This window comes from Rana temporaria, chromosome 10, assembly GCF_905171775.1.
Source record: "Rana temporaria chromosome 10, aRanTem1.1, whole genome shotgun sequence".
In the NCBI taxonomy this organism is placed as follows: domain Eukaryota; kingdom Metazoa; phylum Chordata; class Amphibia; order Anura; family Ranidae; genus Rana; species Rana temporaria.
In genome coordinates, this window is record NC_053498.1 from 96,306,299 (window position 1) to 96,333,626 (window position 27,328).

At 41.9% G+C, this 27,328-nt stretch overlaps 1 protein-coding gene across 3 annotated transcripts in view; it reads left to right on the forward strand.

Moving 5' to 3' along the window:
- DNAAF3 (dynein axonemal assembly factor 3) overlaps positions 1–27,328 on the forward strand; it is a 39,608-nt gene that overhangs the window by 5,545 nt on the left and 6,735 nt on the right. For all 3 annotated transcript variants that reach the window (XM_040325770.1, XM_040325769.1, XM_040325771.1), the window contains exons 3-11: positions 303–442; positions 6,655–6,748; positions 7,621–7,778; positions 11,171–11,347; positions 12,846–12,968; positions 15,255–15,377; positions 17,007–17,199; positions 19,027–19,141; positions 24,443–24,517. In XM_040325770.1, coding sequence (XP_040181704.1) covers positions 303–442; positions 6,655–6,748; positions 7,621–7,778; positions 11,171–11,347; positions 12,846–12,968; positions 15,255–15,377; positions 17,007–17,199; positions 19,027–19,141; positions 24,443–24,517 — 1,198 coding nt within the window. The remainder of the gene's footprint in view (positions 1–302; positions 443–6,654; positions 6,749–7,620; positions 7,779–11,170; positions 11,348–12,845; positions 12,969–15,254; positions 15,378–17,006; positions 17,200–19,026; positions 19,142–24,442; positions 24,518–27,328) is intronic.

The window sequence follows — 27,328 nt, forward strand, 5'->3', positions numbered from 1 at the left end:
GGGGTTGTAAAGGTTTGTTTTTTATTTTCTAAATAGGTTCCTTTAGGCTAGTACATTGTATGTTCACTTACCTTTTCCTTCGATTTCCCTTCTAAATGTTTTTTCTTTGTCTGAATTTCTCACTTCCTGTTCCTCAGTGAGCTTACCTCCATCATCTGAGCCGTTCTGGCTGGGGGGTTAGTCGGTGTGCTCGCCCCCTCCTTGGGAGTACATCCCTGTGGGGAGACGCTGTAAATTTGCTGTTGCAGAATATAGATTCAGTTCAGTGTTTTAGTTTTTTATTTAAATTTTTCCCCGCTCAGGCCGGCAGAGTACCCTTCAGTACCTGAATACGTGTGATGACATCCCTGAACTAAATATTCTTCTTGTGGGATGTGGTGATGGAAGACATCTTCTCAAAACAGTCTGTCAGGCTCGCAGGTGGCCACATCGGAAACTTCACGTGAGTTAAAAGATTGTATAAAATGGCTTTTCCGTTTAAAGGGAATGTAAAGTAATTTTTAGCTTGAAACTACTAATTGTGTGTTTGTTTTTTTCTTGTGTGTTTTGTATTTATTTTATTTTCTCAGTGTAAAACCAGCCATACATACGGTAGTTAGAATTTCAAAAACTGATTGTCATGCGGCCATCAAATCTGAGCAAGGCATGTTTAAAAAAAATGACAACTGAGCAATTTTCTAATTACTGATGGGAGAATCGTGCGAGCAATATGCTAAACAAATAGTAAAAAAAAAGGGAATAATAGGCGCTCCTTCTAATTCCTTCCACCCCACTGCGCCAATGACTGTGCGAACCTCACAAAAAGCAGCTACTTAACCACTTGCTTACTGGGAACATAAACCCCCTTCGTTCCCAGGCGAAATTTCAGCTTACGGCACTGCGTCGCTTTAACTGACATTTGCGCGGTCATGCGACGTGGCTCCCAAACAAAATTGACGTCCTTTTTTCCCCACAAAAAGAGCTTTATTTTGGTGGTGTTTGATCACCTGTGCGGTTTTTATTTTTTGCGCTATAAACAAAAAAAGAGCGACAATTAAAAAAAAATATATATATTTTTTTACTTGTTGCTATAATAAATCCCAATTTTTAAAAAAAAAAACAATTTTTTTTTCTCAGTTAAGGCCGATACGTAAAATCGCAATAAGCGACTGGTTTGCGCAAAAGTTATAGCGCCTACAAAATAGGGGACAGAATTATGATTTTTTTTTTCTAGTAATGGCGGCGTTCTGCTTTTTTTTTTTTTTTTTTTTTTTTTTTTTTTTTTTTTTGGGACTGCGACATTATGGCGGACACTTTTGACACAAATTTGGCGCCATTCACATTTATACGGCGATCAGTGCTATAAAAATGCACTAATTACTGTATAAATGTTACTGGCAGGGAAGGGGTTGAGGAAGGGGTTAAATGTGTAGCCTGGGTGTGTTCTAACTGTGTGGGGGGAGGGGGGTGACTGGGGGAGGTGACCGATGCTGTGTCTCTATGTACAAGAGACACAGATCGGTCTCCTCTCCTCTGACAGCACGTGGAGCTCTGTGTGTAAACACAGAGCTCCACGTCCCTGCTGTGTTACCGATGATCGCGTGTACCCGGCAGACATCGCGGCTGCCAGGTACACGCATCGGCTCCCGAGCGATCTGCCGGGACAGTGTTTACCTGCTGCGCGCCCCCTAGTGGCGCGCACGGGTAATGCTTTTAAATGACGTCCAAAGACGTCCAGTTGGCACTTGAGAGCCGCGCTGTTGACGTCTTTTGTCAATAGCGCGGGTCTCAAGTGGTTAAATAATAATAATGTGTACCAAAAATTCTGAATGAACAAAATAGTAGCGCTAAATTGTATAAATATATATGTGAAAAAGCTACCACATAGAAAATCCAAGGTGATAATATTCCAGGTGAAAACACTTTAATTGTTTTCACCTGGAATATTATCACCTTGGATTTTCTATGTAGACGCTTTTTCACATATATATTTATACAATTTTTTCACTTTATTTATATGCATTCCTCACAATATTTTCTGTATAATGAATGTATGGTTTAATATTTAGAAACGTTTAGTTATTTTTTAGCGCTACTATTTTGTTCAGAATTTTTGCTGCGAGCAATATGATCAAAAAAGAAATGCGCATGAGTGCAAGAAAAGATTTCCAGCCACAAAATTGTATTTTCTGTAGCAACATGAGGTGGAATGGAAGGCTTGTTTGAATTTTGAAATCAATGGTGGCACCATCAGATTACATAATGCACAAAAGTTCTGATTTTTCGAAAGAAGCATTACACTTGCATTTATGAGGTAACCATGCATTGATAGAGGTGAAGGCTTTGCTTCCCACAGGGTAGTGCTACACAAAGATTGTGCTAGGCCGGTCATACATGGGTAAAGTTATAAAAGCATTTTTGTTCGAATTTTGCACCATTAGTGCGACGCAGCATTGACTGGCTTTTTTTTTTATTTATTTTTTGTCGTCGTGCGGCTGTTAAATTTGAGTGATCGGGCATGGTGGCAATTTTATTTTTTTGTGTGTGTAAGATATCTTGATCAACTGCTGTGATATGCTGTTTCAATTCCGCTAGATCAACAGGAAGAGGAGGGACAAATACCTTTTCGTCCTTTATGTACACCCACAGGAAAAAGGTGTTAAGTTAGGACTTCTGGGTGGACATTGGGTCCGTGGCATGTTGTAGTCCACCGCTTGTCCAATCCATCGGTGAGGAACATATTCATTGAGGTAATCTCACGTGTCGCCTTATCAGCGTGGTGGTGCACTATTCAATTGGAGAATAGAGTTGTCACTGTCGTCCTGCAACTGTGGCATCAACCAAAGACTTAAAGGGGAGGTTCACCCTATAAAAAATTTCTAACACTACATCCAGCCCAGTTCTGCAAATAAAATTACACTGACCTTTTTTTTTTTTTCGCCGTAGATAGCGTTCAGCCTTAGAATTTACCGCGGCTTCCGGGTAGGGAATCCCGCGGGAGTGGGTGTTCCTATTGACATGCCAATTGATTGACATGCTAAACGACGGCGCACACAGCGCGTCACAGGCGCCGAATAGAGCCGAGCCAACCCGAGCTTCCTTCGGGAAGTCGTGACGCGCTGTGTGCGCCGTCGTTTAGCATGTCAATCAATTGGCATGTCAATAGGAAAGCCCACTCCCGCGGGATTCCCTACCCGGAAGCCGTGGTGAATTCTAAGGCTAAACGCTATCTACGGCGAAAAAAAAAGGTCAGTGTAATTTTATATGCAGAACTGGGCTGGATGTAGTGTTTTTTTTTTTATAGGGTGAACCTCCCCTTTAAAGTGGATGTAAACCTGATTCATGAAATTTGAGCTGGACACATATATCCAGTATTTTGTTATCTCTTTTCAATGAGCTAAGACCCGTAGCTCTCTTCTGAATGGTTCCTGTTATCAGCCTGAGAACTCCTGACATATTTTTTGACTTTTTAGACAAAAACAGCCTGAATCTTTTGTCAAAGTAGGTTGCTAAAATAGAGTAGCAGAGAGCAGCTCTTATTACAAAACAGCTCTGAGAGTCTCTGCCTATGAGGAGAGGGGGTGTGTGCCTTTTCTCCAATCAGCAATGTTGGCTTTATGCCCAGACATCACACTCTGTGTTAACCAGGAAGTTATCCAGTCATTACTATGTGATCCCACAACATGGCAAACTGAGGGGTTACGCCTTTTGCCCATTTGGAACAGAATACACACACATAGTTACAAACTTCATTTGATCCTCAAGTTGTGTGCTGTCCCTTTTTTCAGGTTAGGCTAGAGAAGATTATTCTCTGGCTTGTTTTTTTCCCAGAATACAGGATGATTTGCAGGGCTTACCTCAGGGTTCGACAAACCTGGGTGACAGGTCGCAATTGCGACTAGAATTGCGACACAGCTGGGGTATCCTGTCTCTCCGTGCTTCTCTGGCGCCCTCTTGTGGCGGTTGGTATGACAAGACAATATTATAGCAAAAAGTAAAAATAAATAAAAAAATGCAATATTTTTTATATTGTCGCTCTATTTTTGTTTATAGCGCAAAAAATAAAGCGCAGAGGTGATCAAATACCACTAAAAAGATCTTTTTGTGGGGGGAAAAAACGCAAATTTTTGTTTGGGAGCCACGTCGCACGACTGCGCAATTGTCAGGCAAAGCAACGCAGTGCCGAATTGCAAAAAGGGGCCAGGTTCTTTTATCTGCATAATGGTCCGGGGCTTAAGCGGTTAATGGGCCTCTGTTAAACATGAGTTTTTTTTTTTTTTTTTTTGCCCCACCAGGGAGAACAGAATTGAAGCCCACAGCTCTACCCAGTTACCATAGAGATGACTGAGGACTTTAATGTCCCTGATCATCTCTATGGTCTAATACAGGGGTCTCCAAACTGTGGCCATCCAGTTGTTTAGGAACTACTACCGTTGTGTGTGTGTCAGTGTGTGTGTGTCAGTTTTACAATGCCTCATGGGAAGTGTAGTTCAACAGCTGGAGTTGGCAGGTCCCTGGTCTAATAAGCCAGAAGCGCCTAGTATTGTCACTTTGGATCCACCAGGATGTAAACCAGCAATTACTGGCTTGCAGAGGCACCCAACCTCAGTTTATTCGGATGCTGTTTAAGGGCAGAGGAGAAATAGAATAGACCTCAGATGCCTTGGCATGGGAAGTGATTGGCTTTACTATAGCAGGAGATTTTGTCCATCCCTTGTGATGGCAGTAAAAGGTGATTTAAAAAATAAAAATACACATTTTAGTGCAGACCAGACAAGAGCCCCAAATTTGAAATGGAGATAAATACCAATTATTGCTGTGTGCCTAATTAAATAGCTTTCTCTAAATGAGAATGCTGTATACACAAACTAATTACAGTTCTAGGAACACATTAAATGACAGAGTGCTACGAATATGCAAACACACATGCTGCTTTGGGAATTTGTATTTTTTATTTTTCGACGGCCCCTTCAACCTCCCCTCTTTTTGGCATGTCTTGTGCTTGCAGCATCCTAGTATGCAATGATTTTGGAATTGTCACCAATTCCAGGAGGTCATGGGATACTCTATGCCACATGTTCTGTGCTGCGTCACCAGGGCATGTGGCTGTCTCTTTTTTGCAGCCACTCCCCTAATGTGGCACATGTGCATAATCCTGGGGCTGCTGTACGACCTAGAAGAGACAACCCTCCCTCCAGGTGGCATCAGAATGGCAGCATGGGACAGGGTGTGTGCTGCAGTGAAGAGGAAACACTGCTGGCTCTCCAGGTTTTCACGTATGCTTTTTGGGAACAACCCAGTTATGCAGATAAGGGAAGCTTTGTTAATTTTTTTTTATTCATTAGTAACCTCTTTAGGCAGGCCATGCCTGCATTTTGTGTAATGTTGTAGAGGTTGACTGATATATATATATATATATATATATATTTTTTTTAAAGAAATCGGCATTAGTCGATTTTATTATGTAAATTGGGCTGATTAACACTGACCACACTATGCTTGTTCCTCCTCCCTTCCCCACACTCCATTGGCAGAGCAGCGCTTGATGCTTGCCAGAGGCGCTGAGTGTGCAAAACTGACACATGTAACTGAATGCAGAGAGACCAGCTGTCAAATTTCAGCAGTGATGTCGTGGGTTGGTGGGACCCAGCAGCTATTAAACACCAGCCAATGGGATCTGGGCGGGCCGCTACGTGTATGTGGCCCCATCCCCTTAAGCAGTCCAATCATTGGCTGATGTTTGCTGCTGGGTCCCGCCCACCCCGACATCACCTCTGAATTTTGACAGCTGGTCTATCTCTGCATTCAGTTACATATGTCAGTTTCACACATAGTTACACTTTATGGGCTCGGTGTGAAACCTGTCAGTGCTAATCGGTGTTTCCAATCGGTGCCAATCAGTGTTTCTAATCGGTGTACTGTACTGAGGACATCGTATGTGGTAGAGACAGGAGCAAGCAGGGGGAGTGCAAATTAATTTTCTTTTTTTATAAAAAATGTAACCTGATAAACGAGCGAGGTCTTGCAATACGAGTAGCGTCACGTCTGCTCGTTTCACACTGACTTGGGATCCGACTTGTAAGTCTCTAAGTCACATGACATGTGAAATCCCATTTTGGTCAACGAGAGATGTCTTCATTAGCACTACTGAGATCGCTCCAACTTTAGAAAATGTTTCTATGCAACGTCTATTCAACTTGTACCTATAGATTTAATGGTTGGATCCTTATCTTAATTGATGTGATTTGGATGCAAACTTACAGGAAGATTACCCAGGCATTCCTCGAAGTTTCCTCGCAAAGTTGTGCCGACTTTCAATTTGTGACCGTGTGAACCGCCTCCTCTTTTTTTTCTCTTTTATACTTTGAAGCTTTGCAGGTTAATTTGTTTTATTTTTACAGACACTTTATACTGTATTTTGTATTGCTGTAATCATTTTTATATGAATAAATCGTTTGAATTTCCATTATTTCTTATGGGGAAATGTGCCTTGGATCACAAGCACATTTCTGGAACAATTTATGCTCGCAATCCAAAGTTTTTACTGTATATTTAAATGGCTCCTCATTGTATGCTTTAACACAATTTTTTATCTTGCTCTGCAGTTATATTGTATGCCCAGCATCATTTTGGATGATTTTTTTTTATTTATTTTTTTCCCTTTTCACCTTCCAGTTCTTCATAATCGAGAGTGACCTGGAGCTGTTGGCTCGGCAAATGTTGTTTTTGACTTTAGCACTGGAAACGTCGGAAAAAATGGGTTTACAAGGTAAAATTGAGATGTACACGTCAAAATCAAACTCATCTGTAGTCCAGGTAAAATGAGTTACAAAGTGACTCCTGTGATATGATGAGCCAGGAGCCAGGCAGAGGGGCAGTCTGCCCCCCCACTCTGAGACTGAGGTGTGCAGCTCATAGTTCAAGTTAAAAAGACGTAGTATGCCTTTTCTGCAAATCCTGCCTGTTTGACAATTTTTTTTTCCCCTATAGTTCCACTTTGTTTTAACAAAAACAAACTTTAGCGTCTGTGCTCCTTAAAATGTATTACTAGCTGCTGTATAAAAAGGACAATAGATTATAAGTGCTTAAACACTAAAATAAATAAGGCCTGGTCGCACTGTGCACTGTAGCGTACACCTGTACAAGGGCTAAGTACACTTGTATGGGGATATGTTGGTTGCAGTCCCATTTGATGTTGGCTTGAACACAGTGGCTGCACGGTCACAGCCACTGCTCCCAATTCGATGTGGGTACATGGGCCCCAAATGCAAACAGCAGGACGCCCTGTATAAATAAAGTAATAAAATCACTATCGTGATATAGTTGCTTGCCCAGCAGGAAGAATGATGCGCTTCATGGACGCAACACCCCACAATGCAGCTTATTTACTCTTGTGGCATGCAACTATGCAAAGGTTTTCAGCATGGGCCCCATTCACCTGAATGGGTTGCATTAAGGTGGAAGTGTATAATGAAGTGGCAGTGGGTATAATTCTAGATTAGAAGATGAGGATCTGGGCTGCTCTGTGCAAAACCATTACACAGAGCAGGTAAGTATAACAAGTTTATTATTTTCAAAGTTATTTTGTTTTTCATTTGGCCATAGATAAGCTTTTAATGTTTCCTGTATTTCTGTCTACAGAAAAGTGTGACGTGTTTCTTGAGCTTTTTGGAAATAGTCTTGTTCGTAGTAAGACTGCCACCTACCTGCAAGAGAAATGTGCAATGTTTATTCGTTGTGTCACCGATCCAGAGTACCAGCAGAATGTCCTTCCACAGCTGGACATGTCATCCATCAAGGTGTGTCTCTTCTCTGAGATACGTGGGATTGTAGTTAGATTTTTGATGATTGTAACTTGGAAGGGTTTTAATATTGAGGATCTGATGGATCCAGATTGTCCTATTCTGGCACTACCCACTGTACAGGTCTCAATACATTTCTCCAAATTATATGCCTGTGTTGTCACTTGTTTAACGGCAATGGGACTGTTCTAATCGGTGCAACTAAAGTCGCTCCGTCTTACAAAAAAGGTTCCTGCACTACTTTGGGACGACTTCAACAAAACTTGCATTGACTTCTGTTTTAAAGATGTAATTTGCAAGCTGCACAGGGATGTCGTCTTCAAAGTCGTGCTGGTGTGAACGGCACTTCAGGTCCCATTTACAGGTGTGCGTTCATTGTGGTAACCATCAGGAAACTCGCCCCAAGTAATGCATTGCCGACTTGCAGTGACGAGGTTACACAGGGACCGATATCCTATCCTACCTAGCTCCTATGGAGTCTGCACATAAGTGAGAACTGAAACTTGTAGCAAATGTTTGATAATTGGTGCTTTAGTTCACTAGATGCAGTTCAGTTGGGGATTAAAGGGGTTGTAAAGGTTAGTTTATTTTCTAAATGGGTTCCTTTTAAGCTAGTGCATTGTTGGTTCACTTACCTTTTTTCCTTTTGATTTCCCTTCTAAATGTTTTTATTGTCTGAATTTCTCACTTCCTGTTCCTCCTCAGTAAGCTGTTCTGGCTGACTAACCCCCAGCCAGAACGGCTCAGATGATGGGGATAAGTTTTCTGAGGAGGCACAGGAAATTAGAAATTCAGACAAAAAAAAACGGAAATCGAAGGAAAGGGTAAGAGGACCAACAATGCACTAGCTTAAAGGAACCTATTTAGAAAAGAAATGAACCTTTACAACCCCTTTTTTAAGTGTACATTTTATGCACAATTGGCTCTTGGGTATGTCCGTGTTCATCCGATCCGCAGACGTAAGGAAAAATATATTGTTTTCTTCCGTCTGCAGAATCGGATCACTGCGGAGGCGGACGAGATCGGGTGTCAGCGGATGTTCATCTGCTGACGCCCGCAATCACATAGGGACCAATGTATGTCCCTTTTTTAATCCGCAAACGGATGGATGAAAAAGCGGACATACGGTGAAAGGGGCCTTAGGTGGATTAACAAAATATAGTGATAATGTTTCCTGTCTTATCTTATTAGCAAATCATGCAGGAGATGGGCCCATTTCACACAGTCGGACGGCCTGAACGGCCGCTCCATGCAATCCTATGGAGCGTCGGATGTTAGCGGAGACATATCTGCTGATATCCGATCCACCAAAATTAGACGTATGGCGATGCGTCCTCTCCCAATCCGATGGCCGGATGGGATCTGATGAAAACGGACATGCTGTCCGTTTTCATCAGATCTCTCCATAGGAGACGGGCGCTACACAAGCCCCTCCCCGCTCAGTGAGCAGAGAGGGACTTGTCATCCGCCGGCTCTGCGGAGAGATCTCCCATTGAGTTGGCGGACTCTGTAGTGACTGAGTCTGCCTCGTGTGAAAGAGGCCTTATTGTATCAGTTTGAGTACAACAGTATTTATTTTTCCTGTCTTGCGTCTGTTTTCAGAACAACTTTGCTATAATGTTAAGTTATCTCTTGACAATCATTTGTGTGGTTCCCTCCCATCAGCTGTGGTTTAATGATTTGGTTGCAATTGATTGCAGTTCGGCAGGAAATTTTAAATGCATTTCTGCAACCCTGAAATGTCATGCTTTCATATCTGATGTTTTCAGTATAGTATGATTTTATACTACTTGTCCTTTTATTTCTCTTGATCCCTGAGCCATTAGCTTTCACGAACAAAGTGACATCCGGGAAATGGGGTTGGTGAGTGTAGAACACAAAGCACTTTTATTTGCTGATATCTCCTAAGTACAGCATCGGGAAACAAAATAATGCAGCCAAACAAAAGTTTTTTTTCCGTTCTGCACATAAGCGACTTTGTAGATCACTTTCGGCCAAAGTTCCACTGTAAATTCAAAATGGAAATCCAAGATTTTAAGATCGTGAATGGAGCGTAAAGCATTTTTTTTTTTTTTTCAAACGATGGGTATGTCCAATTTGTGCGAATTGGAAGAGTCTTAAAGGGGCATAGTTTAAATAAAACCTGAGTCTGCTTGCTGTATACATGGCACACATGCCACAGTCCCTGTACCCACACATTGGAGGTTACTTACGAAAGGCAAATCCACTTTTATCCTCCAATAAGCAAGCTAAAATGCTGTTTATTTTCCTTGCATGTCCCCCCTCGGATCTACAGCGACTGCACCATCAAGTGCACTTTGCACTCGTAGTATAAAGTGGAATTGCATTTTGTAAAGAACCCCCCTATATCAGGGGTGTCCAAACTTTTTTGAAAGGGCCAGATTTGATGAAGTGAACATGCGTGAGGGCCGATCATTTTGCCTGAATTCTTTGAACCATTAAAATTTGGTCGAAGTATGTTCGTCAGAGCACTAATACACGGCCCAACAAGAATTCTTTAGCCTTTTGTGGCTGTGTGTGGTGAAGAGATGAGCTTGGGCGTGTTATTTGGCTATACCTTATTTATCGGCATATAACACGCACCTTCACTTTAAGAGGTTTACTTTAAATTTCAGGATTATTTTTTTTTAAATAGAGAACTGTGAAGCAAAATAAGGGTCAGTGCCCATGAATGCAGCAGCCCCACCATTGCCATGAATGCAGCCTGATCCATGCCCATCTGCAGCCTTGGAGGGGAAAGGGGCGGGATGAGTGCCAACAGATTACATACAGAAGAAACTGCTGTTTTCTTGGCAGCCTCTTTAATACAAAGTCCCGCCTCCTTTGATAGACGGAACAGTCGTCCAATGGTGGTGCAGTAGACGGGACTTCCTATTACAGAGGCTGCAACGTAAACGGGAAATACTCCTGCATGTATGGCACTCCTTTCGTCCTCTTCCTGTCCCCTCCAAGGCAGCTAGAATATATCTTGTGGCCCGGCGCTCGTAGATTCGTTGAGGGCCACAAAAGATCTATTTGGAACGCGGGCGGGACTTTGGACATGCCTGCCCTATATGCTTTAGTTGCTGTACTACAAGCAAGTGTCTAAAAGACATACTCCACATAATCTTTTTCATACAAACTCCTTCCATTGCATAAACCTTTCGTGTGTGTGTGTGTGTGTGTGTGTGTGTGTGTGTGTATATATATATATATATATATATATATATATATATATATATATATATATATATATATATATATATATATATATATATATATATATATATATATATATATATATATATATATATATATATATACTGCAGCCTAATGCTCTTATTTTTTTAATATAGCTAATTTTAACACTTTTTATCATGGTCTTTTAGTTCAAAGAACGTGATGAGCTGGAATACATCTTTAAGTTCTGGCAGTCTCCGGAGCCCAAGCTCTTTCCTATTGAACGGTACTGGGATGTAAAGAATCGTCAGTATTTGGGGAGAAGGTATGACTCCAGAAGAGGTGCCTATGACTGGGATTTAAATATGAAGCTACATGACCATGGGGTAGGACTTTTTTTTTTTTTTTCCGTGTTGTATTTTAAAAAGTGTGTGTGTGTGATAAACATGTATGAATATACTGCCAAAAGTATTGGGATGGCATCCAAGTCTTAGTCCGTAGGTTTCAATATTGAGTTGGCCCACGCTTTGCAGCTATAACAGCTTTAACTCTTCTGGGAAGGCTGCCCACAAGGTTTAGGAGTGTCTATGGGAATTTTTTCACCATTTTTCCAGAAGCACATTTGTGAGGTCGGGCACTGATGTGGACGAGAAGGCCTGGCTCTCAGTCTTCGCTCTAATTCATTCCAAAGGAGTTCTATCGGGTTGGGTTCAAGGCTCTGTGCAGGTCAGTCAAGTTCCTACACCCCAAACTCACAGATCCATTTCTTTATGGACCTTGCTTTGTGCACTGGTGCGCAGTCATGTTGGAACAGGAAGGGGTACCCCCCCCCCCCCCAATCTATTCCCACAAAGTTGGGAGTATGACCTTGTTCCCTTCACTGAAACTAAGGGACCAAGTCCAACCCCCTGAAAGAACCCCACACAACAAAACTGGGATGTCATTAAAGGTCATGTAAAGACAGCCGTTCTAATACTTTTGGTAATATATTGTATATTATAAATGTGCGGATCTTGTGTTTTGTTTTTTTTAGACCTAATTTTTGTATACATGACTGCTGTTAAAATCATCTTTGCATTGGATTGTCAATGGGAGTGCTCTACTTGCTATTCTAATCGGACGGCACAGCACACTTCCCAAAAAGTCTCAGCTGTCCCCTGAGGGTGATGAACAGTGAGGATCCACATCTTGCTGTCCCCTGGGGACTGTGACCGACTCTCAATGGAGCCGGTTCACACATCTCCTGGGTGGCCTCGAGGCACATTGCAAAAGGCTCCTGTGTCTTTTGGCTCAGTTTTCAGGTCTGAATTCGGGCCACAATTCGGACCTGAAATGCTGAATGGGGACGCACCGGAGCCCCTGCTGGGAGCTGCTCTGCACATGGTGTGAACCCAGCCTGAGGCTGGATTCGCACCTGTGCGTCTGCATTTTTGCAGATTTGTACTACAGTCTATTTACCTTGGTTTCCTATGGAACATTTTCTGTAGTGCAAAAAGCACTAAAAATGCATAGGTGTGAATCCAGCCTTACATTCTAGCCTCAGAAGTTTAGGTTAGAAACTCCTCACTCAAGGATTGCGGTTCTGCATTTGGAAGAATGTCTAGCCTCTACAGACATTGACTGGCTTCTTTTTTTTTTTTTTTTTTTTTTTTTTTTTTTTTTGGGGGCCACATATTCATTGACTAGCTGCATCATAATAATAATAATAATTTGTATAATTTTTTATTATTACGCAGCTAGTCCATGAATCTGTGGCCCATTAAACAATTTGTATAAACTTTGAGTTGTTCTGTTTAATATTTTCTTGACTGCATAATATGTAAAAAATCTGCTATGAACCACTTCTGCCAGCTGTCTTAATTCCTTTATGCTTTGTTTTTGCAGGCTGTAATGATTAGCGCCATCGATTATAATCGTTGGAGAGAAAACGGTGTTGCGTTTACGATACGTGAAGGAAACTATGATGTCCCTAATAAAACTTTGGCTTCACAAATGATTGTGACACACGTGAGGGAAAAAAAACTTGGCTTCTGTTATGTATAAAGCTAATTTTGCACATTGCCTTTCTAGTAGGCTCACCTTTAGACCTCACTGGACACTTTGCCAACTCTCCTAGAAGCTTTTGTGTGGTAAAGAGCTGCACGATTATTTGTTAAGAATCAAAATCGCGATCTGTTTCCCTTCCCAATTTCCAAAACCGCATTTCATGATTCTTTTAGAGCCGGTTCACACAGGGGCAGCCCGACTTGCAGTGTGACTTTGCACGGCAACTTCAGCGCGACTTGGAGCAACTTGCTACGTGACTTAAAGTTGCCTCCAGGACAGGAGACTTTGGCTGTGGCCAATCGCAGAATAATCAGCTCTGTGGGAAGGAGGTGTTTGCCTGAGTAAACTATTTTCTTTTCCTGTAAAGTTGCTTCAGTTAAGACACTGATCTGACTTTGGAGGCAACTTCCATTGAAATCAATGGGTACAAGTCACCTAGAAGTCGGATTGAAGTAGTACAGGAACCTTTTCTGAAGTCGGAGCGACGTCAGTAGTGTACATTAAGACGGCTCTCATTTACTTCAATGGAATTTCTCATGTCGCGCGATTTGGGGGCGACACAAGTCGCATCCCAAGCTGCGGTAGTGTGAACCGGCACTAACAAGTGCAGAGAGTTCTCACAGCTGGGGGGGGGGGGGGAATAAAACTTGGCAAGCTGCCTGTTTTTTTTTTTTTTTATCGCAACACACTGAGTAAAAACAAAGGTATCTGAAGGAGGTTTAACCATGAAGACCAAACCTTTTCTGACATTTGTTACAAGTAAAAATCATTATTTTCTGCTAGAAAATTACTTTGGAGCACCCAAACATGATATCATTGTTTTTCTTTTAGCAGAGACCCTAGAGAATAAAATGGTGGTTGTTGTAATATTTTATGTCGCACCATATTTGCACAGCAGTCTTTCAAACGCAAATATTTTGTGTTGCACCTTGTAAAACAACTCATTTGGTTTTAAAATGGAAATGAACGTCAACCATTTGTTGTATAGACTTGGATTCTAAATTTTATTATTATTATTATTATTTGAAGTATATACAAATGTTTTGCCTTTCGTTTCCATTTTAAACTAAATGGGTTGTTTTACACTAATATATATATATATATATATATATATATATATATATATATATATATATATATATATATATATATATATATATATATATATATATATAATATAAATGTTTTTTTTTTGCATACTCCCTTGTTCTTGGCTGCATAAGAGCGGTGGGAGGGAGAAACCGTAGTACTCGGAGAAGTAGTACACCTGAGCTTTCCAGTGAATGGCTGTACATCAGAGGGTGTTATGACAAGCACAGATAGATAACTGATCATGGTGCGCTCTCCTGCTTGGTGCAAAAGGGTAATGTATACTGACACAAAAGATACTAGTTTAACATGTAACTAGAAGGAAATTAATCCAATCTGTCCATAAATTCAATGGAGTAAAGGGGACAACTGCCAAATTGGCAAGTATAAGGTTGAAAAGCAGTCACCAAAGTAAAGCCAACTCTGGGAAAAGAACAAAAAAAAACGGAAGAGCGCCTCCAAGTGCAATATTTATTGAATGCAATGGCATCTGTGGGTAATGATCCAATGGCAAGAGTCACCAGTGTCTCCAGAGCAGGTTGGAGGAAGATCACTTGACAGAAGAGCACGCATGCGCTGTATGAGCCTTGTGCACGCTCTGAAACGCACTGTGGTTTTCTTCTCTAGTGACATCACACGCCGACCGATGTCCGTGCTCCCAGCCGCTCTCCATTCAACTTTACCAGTCGGATGTACTGGCCATCTCCTTGTTATGCTGCAGTCTTCCTCCATCCTGCTCTGGAGACACTGGTGACTCTTCCCATCGGATCGTTACTCACAGATTAGCCCGTTATTTCCATTTTCCATGTGAGTTTTCATTTGGCTGACTGCCCTTGCATTCAATAAATCTTGCCATTTTCTAGGCTTTTTTTAATATAATAAAAAAAAAAAATTATATATATATATATATTCTCCTGGTTTTAGGGTGGTCAATTTTTAATGGGAAAGCAGAGGGACTAACAGGGATTTCACACAAAGCAAAGGAAGCAATACAAAGAGAAAATGATCCCTTCTAATACAAGTACATGGTACAGCAGGCACATATCAAAAATATGAAATGTTGGGGTACCAACCTCTTTAAACTGTGTTAAGTTTATGGTTGATACAGTTAAGCATTGTAGTAATTTCACTTGTATAAAAGCACCCTGTCATTTCTAGCGATGTGGAAAGGTCCGTGCTCGAGGTTACTGGGGAGACATAACTACAAGTCCATACATAGCATATGGCATAGAGACTGAAGAGAAGAGCTTGCTGAAGACTGCAAATGGCGTACATACAAAGGTTTGCTCCTTCTTTTATCCCCCCCCCCCCCCCTGTGTGTTTTCACTTGGTGATCGGGCCAGTAGAACAACTCTGGAGGAATAAGAACAGGATGGACAGCAGCACTTTCAGTCTGGGGCGACGGGTATAATTGGGTACAACACACAGGTGTGGGTCCCCCCCCCCCCCTTTGGGATAAAGGTCTTGCATAAATAAACTGATCATTTTATTCACCCCTGCCAGTGTTCAGTGGTTTGTCGCATCCATGTAAACTGATACATTCTGCTAGAGAACTTGAGTATGCTGCGATATTTATTTTTTTCTTTTGGGTTTAATACTGCTTTAAAGGATTAAAGATGTTTTTGTGCCATGGTTTAAAAAAAAAAATCTGTAAAACTTTTGTTTCATAAAAAGCCCCTTTTACACCAGACAGACCAATCTGGTCCCCCTGTCAGATTTTTGAGGTGGACCTGATCGGACCATCTGTTGCTCTCTTTGGTGCAACAGATGAGGCTCCATCCCCATGCTTTCTGCTGGACCGGATGAAAATGGACAGGCGGTCTATTTTCCATCTGACAGACCACAGAGAACAGTGGGCTGTGTCCATGTCTGCTCTGCATCAGCAGAGTGGACAAAGACCTGTCATCCACCTGCTCAGTGGGATCAAGTAGATCCACTGGTGGAATCCACCGGTGTGAAAGGGGCCTAATGCCGCGGACACACAACCGTTTTTAATGTCATGGAAAAACAATGTTTTTCTCAACGTGATTCTTGTCAAGCCTGCCTTGCATGCACACTATCGTGGAAAAAAAATAAAAATTCTCAAGCAAAGCACAGTGACGTACAACATGTGTGACGGCACTATTGAAGGGGAAGATCCATTCGAATGGCGACACCCTTTGTGCTTGATTATGCAAATTTCCCTTCTCATAACTTGCTTCTGAGCATGCACGTTGTTTGTTTTTTTTCCTGTCGTTAAAGCCTACACACGACCATTTTTGATGACGTGAAAAGCGCTGAGGGGGAAAAAATAGAGCATGTTCTAAATTTTTAATGCCCTTTTTTTTTTTTTTCACGTCACGAAAAATGCTCTGGAGCCTACACATGGTCGTTTTTTGACCAATTAAAAAATGGCATTTTTTTCTCGTCATGGAAAAATGGTCGTGTGTACGTGACATAAGCGAGTAGTTGGATCAATGTTCTGATGATAGAAAGCAATTTGCTTTTCCGACAGTTTTGATTGCCAGAATGAGTCTTGCCCCATCATTGATCTTTTGAAGTTGCCTCATTAAGAAAGGGTCGAGGAAGCTCCTGCCTGGTCTAAACTGCTTATTCTGCAGCGGTTGCTTTGCTATAAAGTTGGGTGAATATTGGTTGTCATAAACAGCTGTTTTGTGTGATCTAGAGGGGATGTATGTATAGGGTAAGCTCACACAATCCCTAAAACGCAAAAAAACACGAAACTGGGGAGAAAATAGATGCAAGTGGGTAGGGTAGGATTCTTATGAATCGTGTGGAGTAAAGAGGGTTGCATCCCCTTTTCTGTTCTCTTGCCCTCTCTCTCCATTGTGATGGAACTTTATGGAGCAGTTTAACTCATTGCTATGTGTAACTGAAGGTTGTATTCTGTGATTTTTCTGTCTTGCATAGACTGCTCAAGATCTGTCAAAATTCAACATCACCGCAATGTTTCATGAGTTGGTCACGGGACTGAAATACTCTCCGTCAGTACTGAGTAAAGATGAGGCTGAAGACAACAGTGCTTGCAATGTATCTACTAGACGCGAAACTGAAGCTACTATCCAAGAAGAAGTGACGGAGGAAAAAAATGGGAGTACAGACTGTAAGGATTTCGACCAATTTTATTTATTTTTTGTCTACGGAAAATGTCTTGCATCTGTGCTAGAACAAGGTCACTTTGGCAGCCAAAGTGAAGATGCCAAAGTTACAATTGAGCTGCAACAAAGCATAAGTTCATCTAGTTCAATAAAAAAACTTATTTAAAAAAAAAAAATGCCCATCTGGCTGCAGCATTGATTGGATTCTGCAGCTCTCCCCCACCAGCTCCAGAAGAACTGAGCAATTGCATGACCACTGATCGCTCAGCTCTCGGTCTTCATTGAGCAGAGAATAATGATTATCAGTCACCGGCTCTCGGCTCTGCCCCTCCAGTGCTCACTGGAGCACCGGGCTGCGAAGGAAGCTGGAGCAGCTGGCTCAGGCTCTCAGTGGTGCACTAAGAAGCTGAGGAAGCTGCTGGTCAGGCATCAAGGCAAATCCTGACATTCTTGCCGTGATCCCTGCAGAGCCTGGGTCTACTCTGTGGCATCAGCCAATTGTGGTCTTTGGCTTGCTGTCAGTTAAATCTGGGTCACAGAAGTGCACTCCTGTGACCCACAGGAAAAGAATGTTCAAAGGAGCTTGGCCATGTTTATGCTTTAAAACGGTCCACTGAGCTGGACAGAACTAGTTCTCGAAGTCTATGTGGCATCTTTTTTTTTTTTTTTTTTTTTTTTTTTTTTTTTTTTTTCCAGATGTAACAAATGCCACCCTGTCCTCCTGTAATGGCCTTTTAAAAAGAATAACTTTACACAAAGTTCGCTAATATGGAACCACTTATGTATTTATCCATAGTGATCGTATTCCTTCTTCACCCCCTCTTCTCTAGAGAGAATACATTCAGTTCAGATATTTCCTCATAGTTGAGCTCCTCCATGACTCTTATCAGTCTGATTCGTTGAAGTTTTGAAAGGATAGGAGCACCACACCAACTTGTACAGGAAGATTTTTTAAATAAAGATTTTTATTTCGGAACAGCCAACATGTTTCGGAGGGGCTCGGCACTCCTCCTTCATCAGGGCTAAAAAAACAGGATGATGCAGGCACTTGGATTGGAAAGTTTGGTTGCCTTTCACTTTCTCTAGTTCCCCCATATCCTTCTTCTTTTTTTTTTTTTTTTTTTTTTTATGAGATGGTGCCCAAAACTGAACTGGATCTTCTACACTGAACTTTACTAAGGGCCCTTTCACACATGCAGGCAGCATGTCCGTATTTCATCTATACGTTTTCAGATAAATACGGACATGCGTGTATCTCTATGGGATAGCCGGTGTCAGCGGATGAACATCCGCTGACACCCGATCTCATCAGTCCGTGATATGGTCCAATTCTGCAGCCGGAGGAAAATCCTATTTTTTTTTCCCCCTTCGTCATCAGATCGGGTGGACACAGTCTGTGTTCATCCGCTGCCCCCCCACATAGGGGAGAGCGGAGATCTGACATGGCAGTCTCTGCACAGTGTGCAGGGACCGTCCTGTCATCTGCCGGCTCAGCTAGGATCAATGGAGCGATCCCCGCTGAGCAAGCGGATGAGAAGGGTACGGATCCTCACGGGATCCGTACGTCTGAAAGGGCCCTAATGCTTTGCAATGGCAATAACAGTTATGTCAAAAGTGTAAAAAAATAAGTTACCTAGAACACTTTTCCCCAAAAGATCACGTTGTAGCCCCCCTCCCCAGTTCTCATGTCGCCATGACTGTACTTCTTCTTTTTTTTTTTTTTTTTTTTTTTTTTTTTCCCCAATTTCATTATAACTTGCATAGACTTCTGTTAAACGAAGTCACAATCTGCAACTATATTTACATATTGTCAATTTTTTTATCGCTTCTAGATATTCTGAAGATTGACAACATTGAGATCCATTTTCTGCCTCTCAGCTGGGTCAATGAACTTCACAGGCGAAGCAAATTCCTTGATCTTTTCAACCTGGTCTTCTTCTCTTGCAGGTAATGAAATTGGTTGATACTCCAAGTTTGGGCTTTACCATTTGTCCTTATTGTGCGTTTCACTTTTTCCTTTTTAATATGTTGCTTTGAAATAATTTATCAACCATTACAGTATGATGGCTTGTTCACAATTTCATCCATCCTATCAAGTAGAACAGTGTAACGGCTACCCCAGTAGTGAGGGGGGTATCCGCCATTGGAGACGTCCTTTCCCTGGCAAGTTGTTGTATGCGTGTGAAGCCGGTATAATCCCATCCACGAGATCCAGAGAGAGAGAGAGAGAGAGTCAGGTGCAGCTGTAAAAAGAGCAGAATAATGGTCCCATAGAATGCCCTTTCAAGAACGAGACGGGGCTACGTTTTGAAGGGTCAAGTAGATTACTTTAATGGTACATACACCTGGTTTATATCTAGTTACAAGCTGTTACAGGAACAATGAAACTCTCCGCCCCCCTCCTCACACAGTGGGGGGCTTCAATACAGATACTTTAAAATAATGACATCCCCTTGAGCTAATCACTTAATCAGTATCTAGACATTTCGGCCCCGAGCCACATTTAACATGACCTGACCAGACACATTCCTTTATCAATAGAATTCAATTAACCTTTAGAACAATACACACTCACAGATAATCCCATCAGCATACACCTGACAGGAGACTGCTAACTTGTAGTACAATACACAAAAGAGAGTCAATTAGCTGAAGAAGGGGACATTAGAATTTAGCAGTGAAAGGGTCACTCTACAATTAACCCTTTGAGCTCATAATATAATGTGGTAAATCCAATTGGAACAAGTCATTCGGTTCTTTGTATGTCCCACTGTATGATGATTATAGATGTCCAGGCAGAATACATAGTTCTGTTACAAACAGTTAATAGTAACTTTTTTTTTTCCTTTCTTCCAATTATGAATTTCATGTTGTTGGCATTGTACAATTTGGCTATAATGGATTTTGGGTAGGTTTTCATACCATTCTGAGCTGGCGTACCACTCGGTATACCTGTGTGAAGGGCCTGCAGGACACACGTTTTCCCTGTGTCCTGATCCATACATCAGACCTGCATAAATGTACACTCTGGAACGCATGTGGAGATCTGTGCAGGTCTGAGCTCCAGCCACCTATCAACCATTTAAACAGCCTGCCTACAAAGGACTGCATAGAAAGCCTGTGCATACCGTGTGGGGTGGGGGGGGGGGGCTTTTTGTATGGGTTTACAGAGTTATGCGCTGGTGTGAATGAGGACTTTTTTTTTTTTTTATATAAACTTAAAGCGATATTAAACTCCGAGCTAAAAATGTTAATATATTGCAGCTTGCCAATCATTTTGTCATGATGGCTTCATCATCTAAACCCCCCCCCCCCCCCCCCTTTTTTTTTTCCTGCTCACTTTATAATCTGTACAAAGAGAAAATGATCTGGTGTTGCAGCGACACACTTCCATCCCCAAATTAAATACAACAAAGAATAACGCCTGTGGGACTTTTGAATGAGGTGAGCACAAAGGGTCAATAAAGCCTTATACACACACGATAGGAATTCCGACTGACTTTTCTGTGAATTTTGCTCCGATAGGCGTTGCCTGTGAACTTGGTATGCATACACATGGCAGGACTTTTTTAGCCAACTTTCACCAAATTACGTGTTTTTTTTCAGCTCTTTACTGCCACCCTATGGGCAGCTTCTGCTATTGTTGGCTGATCTTCAGCATTGGTTCGGAGCATGCATGTTTGTACTTTGGTCTTTAGTCCGATAGACTTGTGTACACACGATAGGATTTTGCACCATTGGACATTTGTTGCCGGAAAGTTTCTGTTCTCACAGCGATTATTTGTCCGATGAAAACGTTTTGTCTGATGGAGCGTACACACGTTCGGATTGTCCACAATAACAGGTTCGTCTGAGGTTTGTTGTCTAAAAAGTCAGATCGTGTGTGTGTATGGGCCTTAAGAGTATACAAAGTAAACCTAGTTTTATAAAACAAAAAAAAGTATAACATACTATAAATTTAATAAAAAAAAGTGTGTGTGTGTATATGTATATGTGTGTATATATATATAATATATATAAATATTTTAGTGCCTTTTATGTATCCCATATACGATGAATGTTATAGATTTTTATAAACTAGGTTTACTTTTGTATACTCCTTTTTTGTGCTCTTCTCAAAGTTCCTCGGGCGTTCTTCTTTGTTGCAAGTAATCAGCTACAGCAAACAGATGTGGTGTTTTTATCCCCCAAAAAAGTTCTATATGAATAAATTAAAAGGTCTGTCTTTTTCTCTCGTGTGTTTAGTGGTTTTCTCATCTATGTAAACTGATGCATTCTGCTGGAGAGTTTGCTTTTGAAAAACAGATTTGCTGGTCAGATCGCCAGACGAAAGAGAGCCTAAAAAAAGAGAACTGATGCAGCCATCACATCTAAAATTATTTTGTAGACTGCATTTTGGCTAAATTGTTTGTAGCTATGCCTTGATTTGTGCTTTACTGGAAGGAGTCATTTTGCATGCTGGGGCTCATTCAGATGGGCGATTTAGCCTGTCCTCCTTGCATAACCTCTATGATTATTCATCTATGTTGGAGTTGTGTGCAGGCAGCCCGTAGAAGTGGATGTCAACACAGTGGCTGCACAAGCACAATCGCATGTCAGTTTCCCTGTGTTGGGTCTGCGCACCCGCTCCTTCCTTCAGCTGCTACATGTGCATCTACGTCTGCACACACATCAGCTAGCTGCTGAACCTGGGTAAAGATGGAAGCCTCGTCAGCGGTGACACAGTGCTGCTGGAGGGCTTTGTTTTCAAGGGAAGTCTTTCATAATGTGCTAGTATGCAATGTTATGCATTTGTCATGCTTTCATTGATATTTATATAGAGCCCCATGTAAATGTTTCTAGTAGCCACTAGGTGGCAAAGTTCCCTTTCTGTTGGTCAGGAGTAGTTCAGATTTATGACCATACACCTGATATATATATATTGCATTGTGATCTGCACGGTGCTTAGTGATTGGCACTCCTGCCTTTCAGCACTAGGGTCCTCGGTTCACATCCCAACCACAACACTACCTGCATGGAGTTCCTCTCTGTACTTGGTTGAGTTTTCCTTTTACGCTCCAAAGACATACTTGTAGGTTGATTGTTGTCTAAAATGTGTATGTATGTGCGATTGGGATCTTAAACTGTAAGCTTCCCAAGGGCAGGGACTGATGTGAATGTTCAATATGTAAAGCACAGTGTAAAATTGTTGGCGCTATACCTGTAATAAATAAAATACATTTTCGCTTTTAACTAGTTTTACTTGGCTACTTTCCCACAGTTTTAACTACTTGGCAACCGGCCCATAGACGAATGACGGCTACAGGGCGCTTGCTTAACTCTGGGAGGGGGGTACATTGATGTCCTCCCAGAATCCCCCCTGGGGCACGCACACCGGACCCGGCGCATCACGGTAAATGGTCACTGATAGCGGACGTTTACCACGTGATCGCTCCGTCAAATGACAGAGCGATCACTTGTAAACACCAGTTCCTCCCTCCCCTCTCTGTACCGATCGGTACAGTGTGAGAGGGGAGAGAGGGTGGCAGCAGCACTGTGGGCTGGATCTGTGACCATTGCAGTCAGAGATTCAGCCAGCCATCCCTCCATGCTCAGCCATCCCTCCGCAATACTCTGCAATTCCCACTTCCCACCCACCGGCCGTCATATGACATCCTTGAATTTTGTGTGGGGATATCTGAATGATGCCTGCAGCTACAGGCATCATTCAGAAATCAACTTTTTCAGCCGGCGATTCTCTACACCATAAGAACAATCATAGCGGCTCTTCCACCGCTTGATTTTTCTTACAGGAGGCAAGAGGGGACGTCCCCCCTCCCGGTGCTTCTACCGACTCGCCACTACGATCAAAGCCAGGATTTTTTTTTATTATTTATTTCAGGCTTCCCAGCCTAGAGGTGAGATGTGGGGTCTTATTGACCCCATATCTCACTGTAAAGAGGACCTGTCATGCCATATTCCTATTACAAGGGATGTTTACATTCCTTGTAATAGGAATAAAAGTGATCAATTTTTTTTTTGCAGAAAAACGTGTCAAACTTGTCAAACGAAGATAAAGTAAAATTAACAAAATGGCTGCGCAAATAACGCGTGAGATAAAAAGTTGCAACGACCACCATTGTATTTTCTAAGGTCTTTGCTAAAAAAACATATATAATGTTTTGGGGTTCTATGTCATTTTCTAGCAGATGATTATTTTTACATGTAGGAGAGAAATGTCAGAATTGGTCTGGGTGCTCCAGAAAGCCTGAAGGTGCTCCCTGCATGTTGGGCCTCTGTATGTGGCCACGCTGTGTAAAAGTCTCACATGTGGTATCGCCATACTCGGGAGTAATCGTTTGACATGTGTTTTTAGGGTGTAATTTGTGGTATTCATATGCTGTGTGTTAGAAATAACCTGCTACAATGACAGTTTTGTGGGAAAAAAAGAATAGAAGGAAAAAAAAAATCTTGATTTTTTGCAAAGAAATGTGGGGAAAAAATACCTCTTTCTAAATACCTTGGAATGTCTTCTTTCCAAAAAGGGGTCATTTGGGGGGGTATTAGTACTTTTCTGGCATGTTGGGGTCTCAAGAAATGAGATAGGCCGTCAGTACTTCAGTTGTGATTAATTTTCAGATATTGGCACCAAAGCTTGTGGACACTCTAACTTTCACAAAGACCAAATAATTTGCACCAATTTGTACTTATTTTACCAGATATGTAGCAGTATACATTTTAGCCAAAATTTATGAAGAAAAATTACTAATTTGCTAAAAAAAAAATTATCTTATAGCGCAAAAAATAAAAGTCCAACGGTGATTAAATACCACCAAAAGAAAGCTCTATTTGTGTGAAAAAAAAGGACAAAACTTGTACATGGGTACAGTGTTGTATGATTGATATACAGTAATTGTCATTCATAATGTGAGCACCGAAAGCTACAAATTGGTCTGGTTATTAAGGGGGTTTAAGTGCCCAGTTGTCAAGTGGTTAAAAAAAAAAAGATATATTGTGGTCAGTGGAGATGGCAGGAAAATGAAGGTAGTACTGAATAAGTAAGTACCTGTGTGGCCATATTTTAATTTTCATCATTTTTGGATGTATTGGCAGCTTAATACAGCTTGGGTCATGAGCATGATAGTTGTACAAGGTCACAAGCTTCTCATATTGATCTCAAATGTAAACTTGATGCATTTGTCTATCTGTATCAACTCTAAAGTGCTTGGATTACAGTCAAATGATATTTTTATTTGTATTTTTCCCCAGCATGGTTCATTATTTGAATGCAGAATACAAGCTGATTACTGCCAGAAAAGCAACACTTATTGTGGAACTTACAAAGTAAGGACATTTATTGTTGGTCTCTAATTTCTTCAAGGTTTGCAGGATGAGGTGTTGCCAAAGACGGACCTGGCTTCATGACTTGCTTTGAACATGAGCAGGCTTCATGGTCAGCCATCTTAATCCTGACATGTCAACTTGGGGTGTGACTGGCTGGCCTAATTCAAGCAGAAATTAAATGTAAACCCTAACCAAATGCTTCCACCTTTCTATCCTTTTGTATCCCACTAACATTGATCTCATGAAACCTACAAACCCAGAAAAGGCAAAGCGGGGGGAGTGGTCCATCAACCCCACTTTTTTTTTTTTCCTGACCCCCCAGACCAGAAACCTTCACTGTATGGGGGGCCGTACTTCTCCTAGCAGCAGTGCTATAAGTACGGCTCTGGCTTTACTTTCCGACCTGATTTTTATCTTGCGCAGCAGCAATTCGGATCTGGGATAAGCAGCATTACTACTGATTGGATCTATGTTTTATGCTGTGCCATCACAGCATGAAGTATTTTGATCTTTTAAGGCAGGGGGATTAAACTCCATCTAATTGTTTGCCACATCTGCATTATAGTTGCCCTCAAAGGGTCGGTTATATCTGCAAGGCTAGATGTTGAGAGAACTCTACCCCCTTACATCCCTTACATCAGATGTCAATAATTCCCCACCCTCTTGCATCAGTGTGCACCCCCCCCCCCCTTGCCTTGTGCTGCTGGGGGCAGAGCTGGGAAGAAGAGTGCAGGGTCTGGAGTCTACTGAATGCTGAGACCAGGGGAGATGAAGGGAGGGGGGTTCTGGGGCTGCACAGAGAGGTTCAGGATCTTTTGAAGGCATTCTGTCCTCTCTGCTGAAACAAGGGGGGGCAGCAGACTAGGAGGGTGCCGCAGCCCCAAGAGGTGTGAGTGCCACATGAAATGGCCTGGCTGGCAAGCAGGAACAGTGCTGTGCCCAAAGAAATGAAAGCAGCCCTCTCGCCATGCTCATCTGCCTGCAAGATGGAAGTAAAACTACTTTAGTTTGTTGGCCTTCAGGGTTTTGCACTCCCTGCTTTTCTAGTAACACTTCCACTAGATCAGGGGTCTCCAAACTCTTCAAACAAAGGGCCATTTTATTGTCCTTCAGACTTTAGAAAGGGCCGGATTGTGGCCAGTGGGTGCAGAAAATCTCCCAGGCCCAGCACCAGTGAGAATAAATGTGGCCTCAGGGTTGGTGGGCAGTAGGAGGAGGAGTAGGGCCCCTATCAGTACGAGGAATAGTATCCCATCATTGATATCAGTAGAATAAATAGTGTCCCCTTGTTGGTGTCAGTGGAAGGAAAAGTACCCCAAGGGCCGCATAAAGGCTAGCAAAGAGCCACATGTGGCCCTTGGGCCGCAGTTTAGAGACCCCTGCACTAGATAGGGTTGTTTGTTACTCATTTGAGGGAAGGCAATGAGGGGGCATTTGTTCCTTTTGGGTTCCTGGGTTTTCTTGCAAATGCAGACCAATTCTTAGTGGGCTTTCTTTAATTCTGTATATAGTAAATGCTTTCTTAAAAAAAAAAAAAAAATGCTGTATCATGCACCAACACTGATGCCTTATAAACTAGCAGTCACAATTTCTAGTACACCTTTGAGTTGCAACTATGGCTATTGTACAAAAGAACATCTATCAATTATCGCACCAAGTTGTAAATCTCCAAAGGTTGCTGCTGGAAGAGCAGGTTAAACTTCTACAGAGGTCCATGTAGTACCAGTCAGAAATATACAGCTACCTACAATAAGGATCTTCTGTTCTGTAATGTAAAGGGATTAAAAAAAGATTTCCAGGCATGGCGCCACATGCCTCTTTGCCTCATCGAGCTGTAGCACTTTGCATGCATTAAGATAACGCATAGCGATTTCTGAATGGGGTCTGTGCCCAGTGGCCGACCTCCTGTGTTCAGAATGCAGCAGGGCAACCGCTTGGTACACGACTCAGAAGCAAGTGAAAATCGTTGGAGTAATGATATCTACTGCAGTGATTTCCAGTGTACTGTATAGAGCAATGATGGCAAACCTTGGTACCCCAGATGTTTTGGAACTACATTTCCCATGATGCTCGCCTACATTGCAAAGTGCATAAGCATCATGGGAAATGTAATTCCAAAACATGCCAAGGTTCGCCCCCACTGGTATAGAGGGATCCCACAGGCACTGCAGTTGCATTGGTCGAAGATGTAAGAAATTCTTCTTTAAAATTGTTTTTTTTTGGAGGATTTTGTTCCCATACAAGACTCGTGAGAGCTCAGTGAATAGAAAAGAACTCTGATCACAGTGGTCAGCTGCTTACAGCATATGTATGTCTGTTTCCCAGCATAAAGGAATGACCATTCATACATGGCCCCAAATATGATTTATTGCTCAGTACTAAATCAAGCACATTAAACGCAGCATGCAGCAATGAACAATTTGGACTGCAGCTGAGCATAAATCCTATGTAAGGAAATGGATGGTCGGCACTCGGGATGACATCCAACAAATAGTATTCCTTTATTGAAAAGAGCTGCACAACACTGTAAAAACAGCCTACACATTTTGGACTTTTGTCCTTGGTCATGCCGTGACTAAGAACTAATGTCCGAAGGGTGTTTTTACAGTGCTGTACATGTCTTTTCTATAAAGGAATACTTCCTTTTTTTTTGGTCATCCTGAGTGCTGACCACCCCTTTTCCTTATTCTGGAATGTTAATGTCCGTAGGTCTGAGCGGAGCTGTTGGGTGGGAAGGTTGTAGTGCCTATACACCAGTTTTTTTCTCTTGAACATAAACCTGTGCCCACCCATTTGCAGGTTCAACTCTAT